Genomic DNA, 13,349 nt, shown 5'->3' with positions numbered 1-13,349 from the left:
CATTGCTTTGAAATAGAAGTTATGAACTCATTATGTCATTAATAACAAAAATCTCATTTTAATAAGGAAATTATTTTGCATGAAATTATTCAGAAAAATATAATTTAAGGTGATACATTATTTCACATTATGCTACATTTACTAAGCTGTCATTTCAAAACAGTTTGCTGGCTAATTGCATCTATAAACATGGAAATGAAAATGTAATTAGTTATGGTTGAAAATATTATGCTAGTTGGTCATTTACAACATGGATAAGAAGTTACTTTCACATCCTACTTTAATAAGCATTAGTTTCAGAGCACAAAAGGGCCCTGTTTACACCTGGTATTTAGATGCATTTTGGTCGATCAGATCACAAGTGGACGAGGGAGACACATTCCCGTTTACACCTGGTATTTTAAGTGATCTCTTCTGTCCATTTTCAACCAATTTCTTCAAGGGGAGGGTCTATGGGTTGGTGAATGTATGTTTTTTTTTTTCTTTTGACCTAATGGATGAAAGAAGCTCAAATAATTTAAATATGAACGCAGCCAGACACAACAACAACAAAAAAACACACAGAGCATCAGCTTTAATTTCTGCTCTGACAGCCGCAATACCACGCCGAATGCGGTGAGTGTATGTTGCTTGGTATGTTTTTCATCTTCAAACCAAACTTAAGTCTTCAGCTGACAAAGATTAAATCCCATCTGGATAGCACGCTTCCCATAATGTTTACGCATTAAGTCAGTCAGCAGACTTTTGTGGCAGTACGAACACATTTGACCACAGGAGCGTTTACACTACCAATATAATCCGGTCAAATGCGTTTTCGACTACCTCAGGAAGTGGTCAAAAGTGGACAACCTCAAAGCATTTTAGAGCCCATTTACACCTGTATTTAGCATCGTCCACTTGTGATCCGATTGACCAAAATGCATCTTAATACCAGGTGTAAACAGGACCAAGATATCCAGAAGGACAAAAACAGACAATTCCTAACATTCCATTGTGCAACACCCACAATGTAAACTCATGTGGAGTATGTAGCGAGAATTTTAAAGCATTTTAAGGAATTCAACTCAAATCCCACTTCAACTAATATATTTCACACAATTGGCCCACATGGCGCTTTTTGGTATAAAAGGACTGGAATATTACTCTAACTACAGTTGAACCTGAGAGCTTGACCGAGGATGAGAGCGGCCCTCAGATGCTCTTGAAGGTTCCATGAGCATCCAGATACTGATGTGCTTCAAGTACATCGTCTCCTCTCACCACCGGCTGGTTTGGGCTCTCCACAGTAAAGTGGTTTCATTTCGGCACCACTCTTATGATAGCACCTTATGCCATCCAATTACTTTTTATCCAAACTACTGTAATTACGGTTTTAATATTTTTTTAGTTTTTAAGAGGACCATTTGAATTCCTTATGTTATTCATTACTCATTTAATTGAACTATTTAGTGTTTTTGGCTGTAAATGTCAGAATTCATTTTGAATATTAATGAACTAGCTTTGGGATTAAGCTTGTTTTAGCGGGTTGGCGAATGAGAGTTAAAAGAATAACATGGTTTAGATCTGATTGTGCTCTGGAAGAACTTGGTGGTCATATTCTGCCGATAGAAGTGGAGCAGAGCGGACCAGGACTGAAGTCCGGCCAAATTTCCTCTGCAGGCTGGAAGCCCAGTGCTCTGATTCCAGGATGGGCCTCCGGCCAGCTGAGAAAATATGCGTGCGGAGAGACGGGGCCATTAATGCCGAAATCCTGCTTCCAACCAAAGATCTAATGGCTCTTTCTGTAGGCACATCACTCACAGTAATGGCCATCCTAACCGTAACTCAACACAATGGCAGTGTTTACCATTACACAAAGCCTTGGAGACTGTGAGTTAACACCGAAAGGGTAATGGGACCATCGGCGGCCATAAAGGACACACTGCAACAGAGACGTCTCTCAGAGTGCTGAGGTAAGATCCTTACAAATGCTTACTGGTTCTTTTTTGTATTACAAAAAAAGCTCGTCATTGCTATTGTCCTCGTGAATCACCTCTAGCGAGCTCCGTCTCCCCGCATTAGTTCAAAGAGGCCCAACCTGCTCCCCTTCTAACGCAGAAGTCGACCAACAAGGCTCCTTGATCTGTGTTTTTATACTTTAATAAAGCTGTTGCACTCCACTAGCTCCTCCCCCTGTCTGGTTACTCACTGCTTGGCCGGGGGGACCCGGTTTCCCTGGTACGCCATCGTTGCCAGGGATACCCTGTAAGAAGGAACTGAGGTTGAATTGGTTTAGCTTGTGGCCACAATCTGGACACCTCCTTCTCCAGCGGGGCAGAGGGAAAGTAGCCAAAGCCCTGGACCCTCTCCTGGTTTGTGTTCCAGCTCGGAGTAGACATTTACATTTTACTTGCCTTTCTCTGTCTATTTTTTAATTTCAGTTCTTCTGAGGCTTGGGAAATCAACACAACACCAGGTTAAAGACCACTCAGTGCTCACGGTGAAATCATACAGAAGTAAATTTGCCAGTTTGTCAGGGTGATTGAAAAGTTGATGGTCTGAAATACCATCTTATTTCTCATTGTACATTTAAAACATACCTGATGAATAATACATATGAACAATGGACATGTGTATTTTACACCAACCTCACAGTGAGCTCTGCATGGTTTTTAAAAAGAAAAAGCAGCATGATCCCCAACCACTTATTTAATTAATATATTAATTAAGATTACATTTAAGTCATATTTTTGCGCAATATTTTAACTACATAAGGCTTTAGATTTACAAGCTACATTAATATCTACATTTACTTTACAATAACTTTTAAAAAAAAGCACAGCCGTTAACAAAGCACATCCCACGGCACTAACCAAAAGTCCCAGAAGCCCCTTTAAAGCGTGCAAATTTAACATAGCGATCTTTTACAAACTACATTACAGTTGCATGACATTATATTTACATTACATTACATTAATGGCAGCTTTAAGTATTAATCATTATTTGCTAAAGTAACATTTGTTTTTATATGTAAACATTTATTGGTGCATTTAAATTTGCTTTAGCTGAAGCTCAGAGTTATCCATGCAGGCCTTCCCAATACAGAAGCCCCACAAAGACAGCAGGATGGAGGAGAAACAGACAGAAAAAGCAGAGGTACACCATGATGCCATCTGTTTAATACTCACCTGTGGGCCTGGGATTCCTATGAAGCCCTGGGGTCCTGGGGGACCTGGAGGGCCTGGTGGTCCAGGAGGACCCTAAGACACATTTAGCAAAATGAAATAAGTAGAAGTAAAAAAAAAGGGGGCATTCATTAATCTTTAAAAGAGTTACAATCACTCCCACATTCATTTTTATGCCTTCAGTAGTCCAATAGTTCTTTTTGTTCCTTTTACAAACTCAAAATGCAGATGTTTAAGCAGCAGAAGGGAGACAAAGAGTGAAAAAGGAAGTCAGACCTGTGGACCGGGCTGCCACCTGCTCTCACCACCTGGGACCCCCTGCAAGTAAAGAGCAACCAAGTTCAGAACTGTAAATGACATGTTTTGAAGTGAGTGCTTTAAAAGGTTATGTTTAATAGCTAATATTTTTGGGGTGTATATGTATGAGGGTGTGCTAATGTCCTCCTGATTAACTGCAATTAAATAAATCATTAGCTCACAGGTCCACCAGTTCCAGGGGATGTATATTGCAAACAGTTGCACTCTCCTGGTTCACCCTATGACACAGAAAAACTATTTAGTTACAATGATTTCTACATTTTCTAAGTAAACTGCCACAACTATGCTAGGTTTTTGAACGGCAAAGCTATGTGGTTGCTAAAGTATTCTGAATGGTTGTTATGTTTCTATATGGTTTTAGTGTGTTCTGAGTGGTTGCTAGGGCGTTGCTAGGTGTTTGCTAATTGGAGCAAACTCACCATTACTGTATTGCTTGCTACACCTAATATATATTCAACTTACATTAAAAGCAAGAATCGCAACTCAACAAAGTTAATGTATCATGTTTATTATTATGATACAGAATGTTTTTGTGTATAACAAAAATGCATTTTATTATTGTTTTATTTTTGCTTTTTGACAATAACTAAAAGGTCGGTCCCACTTTATATTAAGTGGCTTTAACTACTTTGTACTTACATCAAAAAATAAGTACAATGTACTTATTGGGTTCATATTGAATTGCAAAAAACTTTTGCTGCTATTGAGGTGGATACGGGTAAGGTTAGGGAAAGCTTTTGCGGTATGGGTAGGTTTAAGGGTAGGGGTAAGGTGTAAGGGTCGGGTCAACAATGTAATTATAAATGTAATTACAGAAATAAATTACAGATCTAATTACATGCAGGTGTTTTTAAAATGTAAAAACATGTATGTACACAATAAGTGCATTGTATCAAATGATTAATTTAAATGCAAGTACGTAAAGTGAGACAAAAAGATCATTAAACTACAACAAAAATGTAATATGCATTATGATATTCTATATATTTATCTATATAAACACACACACACACACACATATATACAGACATGTTACAGTGTGACTCAACATGACACGACACTGATTTACAAAAGGTTTTCGCTGTAGAATTCTATCCTGGCACTCAACAGGACTGACAGAGCACTTCATCACACTTAGGAGGAATATGCATCATTTGATATCAGCTGCCACTTTCCTCTTTGTTTAGACAAATTAGTCTGGGAGACAACAGAGGACATTAAAGAATGAAGCATTTCCAGGCCTTTGCTTTCGAGGTCTCTCTTTCTCATCTCCCTCACACTCACTTCCTTTCTCTTTGATACTCTGTGATGTTGTCAGATTACAGATGACAGCTGTTATATTCACCAATTAATAGTCCTGTTTTAGCTCGAGGGCATTTTTAACTTTTTCAGCACTGTCAAACTCTTCTGTCAGACTTGTGCGTCTGTTTGTGTCTCCAGGGTGGACACATCATTGTGCGTACAGACGGTCGCTCTAAACATTACTCCTCCTATCCCTCCTTCTCTCCACACATACACAATCTCACTGCTTCGGGGGACCTTGAAATCGCCTCCCCAGCTCACTGATCCAGACACTTACCTTGTCACCCTTAGGCCCAGTGACTCCCTGAAAGACAAGGAGAAACACACACACACAAAGGCTCAGTTAGACAGTGTTATTGTGTGTATCTCTCCAGGGCAAAGCGAGATGAGTGTAGATCGGGGAGGAGCAGCGACAGGTGACGTGATGCAAGCAGACAATGTGTTGCTGTTAGGGATCCAGGCAGAGTCGGATATGACCCAAGTCTGTCTATGGATTCGCTCCTCAAGCTCTCTGCGACAAAGCCCCAGGTAATTAACATCTGATGCCAGAACAGACAACGCTAACTTTGCTTTTTTTAATGAGAAGAGCTCTGGCAAGACAACAAACTCTCGCTGCTTTTGTCTACGCAGTTTATGGAAGTTTGTTTGATGCCGTCTCTAGACGCCAAAGCAATGAACAATGGACAATATGGTTGCATGAATTTGTTAATGACAGAGTGTGTGTCACAATAAGGGAATAAGCTGGAGGAGTTGATCAAAGGATTGCTGGAGAGGAATTAATGAATAAAGAAATAACTTACAGGGCTCCCATCCTGCCCTGGTATTCCAGGCGATCCTGTCGTACCATCCCTACCCTGTGAAACACAATATATAAATCATTTAGTGGCTGTGTCTCACTCCACTCCCAATTATCTTTATTTTTATTGAATCAGTACAATGTGAACATGAATATTAACATCATAAATGTGAAATATGTACTTATACTGCATTATTTATTATGCAAAACATACAATGTACACTGATGAGCCAAAATATTATGACCAGTCACATATGAAGCGAATAGCGTTGATCATCTCTTAACAAAGCCACATATTAAGGTCTAGGTAGCTAAACAATCAGTTCTCGTGATCAACATGTTAGATGCATGAAATTGGCAGGAATAAAGATCTGAGTGACTTTGACAAGGGCCAAATTGTAATGGCAAGGGGACTGGGTCAGAGGATCTCTGAAACAGCAAAGCTTGTGGGTTTCTCTCGGTCAACAGTGGGGAGAATTTACCAACAGTCAGAGGACAAACCACAAATCAGCGACAAGCTGTTGGGCACCCAAGGCTCATCGATGCACCGAGGGCAACAAAGGCTATCCTGTCTGGTCCGAGCCAACAAAAGCACATCTAAAATCACACAACATTTTAAAGGAGACCTATTATGCAAAATTCACTTTTGCATGGTGTTTGGACATAAATGTTTGTTGGTAGTGTGTGTACACAACCACCCTATAATTATAAAAATCCAACCACTCCTTTTTTTTAATCCCCATAAATCATAAGCTGTCAAAATAGCTCCAGGTCCCGCCCACGAATGTTGACAGACACTGCCGTTTTAACATAGAACTGCCCTGAGTGAGTTCACAGCAAGTTTACGCAGATCGCCATTACTGCACTGATGAGAATGTCTCCCAAGCGTTTTAGGTGTTCTGTAGCTGGATGGATTAATCCTCAAAGCTCTCTCCATTTACTCCTGAAATCTGAGCCGCTGAAGACGAGGTGGATTCATTTTGAAAATGCTCTACCGAAATTTGTTTATGTCTGCGCGAATCATTTCACACCGGACTGCTTTGCGAGCAAATGTCAATACAAAGGGAAGATACAAAACAGAGACTCTGCTAAAAAGTTGTTACTCAAGTATAGATCAGTAAACTGTTCGTGATCCAGCTTACAGTCTCCAGAGTGATACTGGATACGGCAGTAATAAAGGTGAGAGCACTTTATTACAGTTCATCAGAGTTGATTTACGAATATAAAGTGTACCAGTTTATTAAGCACCACCCGAAAAGGCATAGGGTCTCTATATATTTCTTTACTGTTAGTTGTAGCGAGTGTGTCTGTGTACTTTGCTGTGTATGTTGATGATAATGCAAGGGAGAGAGAGAGAGTTTATGGATAATATTTTAATGCACACTTGCACTGTGTTTTATTAAGCTCTTACAGTGATTTTCAAGAGTGAAAACAGATGCTTCATATTTTGTGTGTACAATAAATGTTAAAAATCTTATCGGTAAACAGGCTTGTACTAATATAGTGGATAAAAACAAGAAGACAATATAAGTTATAACCGTAATTAAACTAAACTATACCTGTTCTATCTCCATGCAGCATATATTCGCAGTTTCTGTCATTATACTGCATCGTGACTGAATCCTGACACCGGAGAATCAGCTCTTGAAGCTCCGCCCTCTTAGGCTGAGCGCAGTAGCTCATTTGCATTTAAAGGGCACACACTGAAACGTTTTTGCTCAACCCCAAAAAGTGACAATTTTACCATGCTATAAAAAATTATCTGTGGGGTATTTTTAGCTGAAACTTCACATACACACTCTGGGGACATCAGAGACTTATTTTACATCTTGTAAAAGGGGGCATAATAGGTCCCCTTTAATGATGGTTATGGGAGGTATGTGTCACAACACACAGTGCATCGCACTCCGCTACGTATGGGGCTGCATAGCCGCAGACCAAACAGAGTGCCTATGATGACCCCTGTCCACCATCAAAATGGGCACGTCATGTTTGAGGAACATGATTAAGAGTTCAAGGTGTTGCCTTGGCCTTCAAATTCCCCATGTCTCAATCCAAGTGAATATCTATGAGATGTTCTGGGCCAACAAGTTCTATTCATGGTGGTTCTACATCATACAGGTCTTGAAGGATCTGCTGGTAACGTCTTGGTGCCAGATACCCCAGGACATCTTCAGGGGTCTTGTAGAGTCCATGCCTCAGCGGGTTGGCAGGACTAACAGCATATTAGGCAGGTGGTCATAATGTTTTCGCTCATTGGTGTACTTATATAATAGCATTTAGATATTAAATTTATATACTTAAGGGAGGCAGAAAAAAATGTCTGCCTCCCTAGCTGAGGAAAATCCTTTTGTCCATGACATGCTCTTACCGGAGGTCCGGTTTGTCCCATTCCCATTGGTCCTTGTGGCCCTGGTGGTCCCATCTCTCCTTTTGGACCCTATTGGTATCAAGCAATACATTAGGATAATAGTGAGGTCAGTGTCCAGTGTCTCTTTTGGCCTGTAGAGTACTGTGCCATTGCGTTGGTGATCTACCCTTTGTCCTGCTGGTCCAATTGGCCCTGCGGGTCCTTGGCGTCCTTCTGGACCCTGTAGGACAAACATGACTGATTTCACACTTGGTTTTTACATGTGGTGCATATTAAATAGGGCTGTTTTTATTTATTATTGTGACTTATTCACTACTGTTTAAAAGTCTGGGGGCTAGTACGATTTCGTTTTTCTTTTGCTAAGAAAATAATACTTTTATTTAGCAAGGATGCATTAAATTGATCAAAAATTACAGTAAAGATGTTTGTAATGTTACAGGATTTCTATTTCAAATAAATGCTGCTCTTTTGAACTTTCATCCTGAAAAATGGATCAATTTCCACAAACATTCTTTTCAACATTCATAATAATAAGAAATGTTTCTTGAGCAGCAAATCAGCCTATTAGAATGATTTCTGAAAGATCACGTGACACTGAAGACTGAAGTAATGATGCTGAAAATTCAGCTTTGACATCACATGACATTTTAAAATATATACATAATACATTTTATATATAAATATATTAAAAAACAAAACAGTAATAATATTACATGGTACTACTGTTTTTACTGTATTTTTGATCAAATAAATGCAGCCTTGGTGAGCATAAGAGACTTTAAAAACATTTGCCAACATTTACCAACCCTAAAACTTTTGAACAGTAGTGTATGTATCAGATAAAAGTAGACAAGAAAAAACACAGACAATTCAAAGAGAACAACAATCTGCAAATTTGCAGACTCAAAGGGCCAAATCCATGTGTGAACACCAAAGAACAAGATACTTTTTGTGCACTTACAGCAGCTCCAGGAAAACCTCTAGGTCCCTGCTCACCCTGAAATGAAAACATCAAAACATTACAAAGGGCTGGTGCAGTCAAGGAATTATTTAAACACAACCGAGACCCGTACATTTCTCAAAAAATAGTATAAAAAACAACAACAACAAGAATTTGTCTAACTGATTACAATAGCTGTTCATTCACCTGCAGTCCTGGAAGGCCAATGCCTGCAGGCCCAGCATCACCCTAATGAAATAAACACAAGCATCACTCCACAGTCACTCTTATAGCTCTGGCACATAAATGTGACTGATGTATGCATTTGTAACTTTACCTGACTTCCTTTGAGCCCTGGAGGTCCCTGGACACCAGGTGGGCCTGGTTGTCCCTAAAGAATAAAGATAATAAAAGAAAGAGTCCAGATGTTGCTAGATCCTGGGTCATGTACATTTTTATTTATTTGTTTTACAATCAACAAATGAATCACTAGGGGAGTACATCATGCATTTCATCATGGTACGATCTGACATCAATTTTCTTAGCCAGCGATACGATATTTGCAGATACTTTAAAACATGCCACAATGTGATTTTTAGATTTGGGTCTGCAGTAGGTATATATCAATATTATGATATGTGCCAAAACCATTTACATTTTTATTACCTGTAACCAAAATATAAATAATTAATTAACTCTCTGAAAATTGCAAATCCTGTATCTCAGTTGGGACATCCACAACAAGAAAAAAAAAATACACTTCAGTTTTCTTAATAATATAGAAACATAAATAATGAAAATAAAATCAAGCCAAGCATGAGGCTTAAAATGAGCAGGGGAAACAGTCTTCTGTGCTCTCTAAAATGTGCAAAAATCTAGTATCCCCATTTGACAAACACAGCAAAACGGGGTACTCCAGTTAATGAAAAATACATTTATACAGAAAAAATATGGCTAATATGAGAGTGTCAAAGTATATAAGTTATAAAAGTATATATATATATATATATATATATATATATATATATATATATATATATATATATATATATATATATATACACACACACACACACACACACACACACACACATTTTTTATGCTTTCTTTAGTCATTTGATTAATAGCGATGTATCATTACACCACTATTATTCACACAGGTTTCTGCAAATAATCATGATTAACTTGATTAAGTTAAGCATTTGTAATAATGAATATATTTTCACACTGAATCAAAGTCCAAATCAATGATGAAACAACTTAAAGGCAGTATTTTAAACATTAGATTAGGTGAATATTTAATGCATAGTTCATTGTTTGCTTTTGTATCACCTGCTAGGGAAAAATCGCAAGTCTAGTCACTTGGACAGCACACCTCTCCTCAACAACACGCATGATTTGAAGTATATGTAGCACAAACTGTGTGCTCTCCATATTTGGAGTTAAGAGTTTAAAAGTTTTGTTTTAAACATCTAAGCCTAGGTTTGTGCAATAGTCATAACAAACACTACTAATTATTTAAGAAAGCATGCATTTGTACAGAAAAACCTGCACCTGTTTCCCTCCTCTGCCCTCGCCTGGCAAACCTGGCTCTCCTCTCTCTCCCTTGGGTCCTGGTAAGCCAGCAACATTGCCATTTCCTTCAGGGAGTGATGGACAGCTGTCACATGCATCTCCCTGTCGATACAGACACAGATGCAATAAGAAAAGACAGAAAGCCTTCAATTTGCAAGGGAGCAGAAATCCAGATGGTCAAGAGTTCTGATCTGGTGAGATTTTTTGCCTTGTACATAAGTCGTATAACACCTTAATTCTAAAGGTGTAATCAATTATATCAACATGATTAATGATTACTCAAATGCCCTGTGATGGCACATAATTTAAGGCAATGTAATTAATATGTGACCACATGATCAATGACCTTTTCTCCTTTTAGTCCATTAATGCCGTTCCTGCCTGGCTCTCCTTGAAGTCCTGGGGCTCCAGGTGTCCCAGACACACCTGGGTCTCCCTGTAAACCCTGATCACCCTACAGACATAAATATGATATTTAATGCCTAGAAAAATCCCCCATACTGTGAACACACTATTATTTGCACCGTTTTAAAAAATAACTAACTTACTTTCTCTCCTTTGAAACCTTGAAGACCTGGTGGCCCCTGTTGAGAGCAAGGTCAGTGCGTTTTAGGCTTCTCAAATTTAAAAAAAAAAAAAAGTACACTAACACAGTGTGTAAAACAGTCATGCTTACCTGTTTGCCCTCAACTCCTACTCCTGGTGGGCCTGGAGGTCCTGCGACCTTTATCGTAGATGGGCCACTTCCCACCTCAGAGACAGTGGTTTGGCACACACCACATGAGTCTCCCTTTAATACAAAGGCACATTTGTACCATGTAAACACATCCATACACTTCTAATGAAGAACAGAAAACCACAGTGTGAAAACATTTACTTACCTTTTCACCTTTTAGACCAGGAGTCCCTAAACCAGGCTGGCCAGAATCACCCTGTAAAAAATTAGACCATTGGTGAAAATGCTTCTATTTTGGACTAAATTTAATACATTTTTAATAACAAGTTATATTATCAGTTGAACAATTTGAGTGATAAGTTGAACTAAAATAAAAGTTTTAGAATATTTTTTATTTGGTTTGTTCCTCATTTACTTTAATCACAGTGAAACTCAAGCTGAATTAACTCTAAAAAATGTGTGTAAAACCTGATGATCATGTTCATTTATGTTAAAAATTGTACATGGTCCCTTTTCAATTAAATAAATTAACTAAAACTAAACCTAGTGACAGAAAAAGTGAAGTACGGAAGAGGATTAGGGCCAAGCAATAATAAAAAAATAAAACCATCTCGAGATTAAAGTTGTTAAATTTCGAGAAAAAAGACAAAATAAAATGTTGAGAATAAACTCGTTAAATTACGAGAAAAAAATCGTTAAATTTCGAGAAAAAAAGTCGAGATATAATGCTGAGAATAAACTCGTTAAATAAGGAGAAAAAAACGTGTTAAATTTCGAGAAAAAAGTCGAGATAAAATATTGAGAATAAACTTGTTAAATTACGAGAAAAAAATCGTTAAATTTCGAGAAAAAAGTTGAGATAAAATATTGAGAATAAATTCGTTAAATTATGAGAAAAAGTCGTTAAATTATGAGAACAAATTAGTTAAATTATGAGAAAAATGTCGTTAAATTTTGAGAAAAAAGTCGAGATAAAATGTTGAGAATAAACTCATTAAATTATGAGAAAAAGTCGTTAAATTACAAGAACAAATTAGTTAAATTATGAATTTGTTCTCATAATTTAACAACTTTTTCATAATTTAATGACTTTATTCTCAACATTTTATCTCGACTTTTTTCTCGAAATTTAACAACTTTAATCTCGAGATGGTTTTATTTTTTTATTATTGCTTGGCCCTAATCCTCTTCCGTAGTGAAGAGTATGAAATTCTTAAAATATAATTATAAATATACATTCTTATAATATTTTTCATATTATATAAAATAAATATAATATAAAAAAAATTTTTTTCAATATTTTTTAATCCCTACAATTGTTTATTTCAGGGTTCAAATGAATGCAGATTTTAAATTCAGTCTCAGATTTTGGACTCCCCCTGTATATTAATTATACACACTACCATTCAAAATTTTGGGGTCGGCAAGTTTTTGAAAGACTCCGCTTAATTATGTTTACTAAGGCTGCAGTTATTTTATCACAAATACAGCAATGCTGTGAAATGTTTTTCGTTTAAAATTTTATATAAATGTTTCCTGGCAGGTACACTAAATTCAGCAGTACAGTCTTTCAGCAATTATTTCAGCAGTTTATTTTTTAATTGTATTTGTCTCTTCCACTATTTTCACTATTTCTGTGTTTTCTGGAGCTGTGAGGTTCTAATCAAAACTTCAAAATTAGTGCAGAATAACAAACTCGAGTTGAGCTTAATCACCTTGGCTCCTTTATTTCCATCTTTCCCACTTGGCCCTCTTGGACCAGGTTTGCCCTAAAAAACATTAACATCTGCATATTTATTTAATGCTGAGGTCAGTCATAAATCACAGATGTAAGTAAAAATAAAAAAGAATAAACATGAATACAAAATAATTAGTTACCGTTTTCCCCTCATTTCCTCTGCTGCCCGCATTCCCCTGTAACCAAACAGGTGTCAACAATGTGACATAATCAACTTCAAAAAAATCGGAAAAGTGGATGAAACAAACTACTGTCCACATCTTATTGTTTCCAAAGAGACTTTACTATTTCTATACCTTCAATAGTTAACATACTCTTAAAAACAAAGGCTTTTGACACAATTTAAGAACCTTTATTTTTAAAAGTGTACACTTTAGACATGCACAATGGCTACAAAAAGTATTTTGTCACATAAGCCACACTTGTAATTGTATGAATATCACTGCACTGGACAAAATAATGATAATAC

The 13,349-nt window shown here is 37.3% G+C and overlaps 1 protein-coding gene across 3 annotated transcripts in view; it reads right to left on the bottom strand.

The window, feature by feature from the left end:
• Window positions 1–13,349, bottom strand: part of col16a1 (collagen, type XVI, alpha 1) — a 101,403-nt gene that overhangs the window by 23,250 nt on the left and 64,804 nt on the right. For 2 of the 3 annotated variants that reach the window (XM_067361395.1, XM_067361396.1), the window contains 18 exons: window positions 13,021–13,056; window positions 12,858–12,911; window positions 11,348–11,398; window positions 11,143–11,256; window positions 11,015–11,050; window positions 10,813–10,920; window positions 10,446–10,568; window positions 9,229–9,282; window positions 9,099–9,140; window positions 8,913–8,948; window positions 8,118–8,171; window positions 7,952–8,020; window positions 5,585–5,638; window positions 5,062–5,088; window positions 3,644–3,700; window positions 3,441–3,482; window positions 3,168–3,239; window positions 2,189–2,242 (listed from right to left, as the gene is read on the bottom strand). In XM_067361395.1, coding sequence (XP_067217496.1) covers window positions 2,189–2,242; window positions 3,168–3,239; window positions 3,441–3,482; window positions 3,644–3,700; window positions 5,062–5,088; window positions 5,585–5,638; window positions 7,952–8,020; window positions 8,118–8,171; window positions 8,913–8,948; window positions 9,099–9,140; window positions 9,229–9,282; window positions 10,446–10,568; window positions 10,813–10,920; window positions 11,015–11,050; window positions 11,143–11,256; window positions 11,348–11,398; window positions 12,858–12,911; window positions 13,021–13,056 — 1,083 coding nt within the window. The remainder of the gene's footprint in view (window positions 1–2,188; window positions 2,243–3,167; window positions 3,240–3,440; window positions 3,483–3,643; window positions 3,701–5,061; window positions 5,089–5,584; window positions 5,639–7,951; window positions 8,021–8,117; window positions 8,172–8,912; window positions 8,949–9,098; window positions 9,141–9,228; window positions 9,283–10,445; window positions 10,569–10,812; window positions 10,921–11,014; window positions 11,051–11,142; window positions 11,257–11,347; window positions 11,399–12,857; window positions 12,912–13,020; window positions 13,057–13,349) is intronic. The other variant, XM_067361397.1, reaches the window with a different exon arrangement.

This window comes from Chanodichthys erythropterus, chromosome 15 (genome assembly GCF_024489055.1).
Source record: "Chanodichthys erythropterus isolate Z2021 chromosome 15, ASM2448905v1, whole genome shotgun sequence".
Taxonomy (NCBI): domain Eukaryota; kingdom Metazoa; phylum Chordata; class Actinopteri; order Cypriniformes; family Xenocyprididae; genus Chanodichthys; species Chanodichthys erythropterus.
The sequence above is the reverse complement of the archived record's forward strand: the minus strand, read 5'-3'. Positions and strand labels throughout refer to the sequence as shown.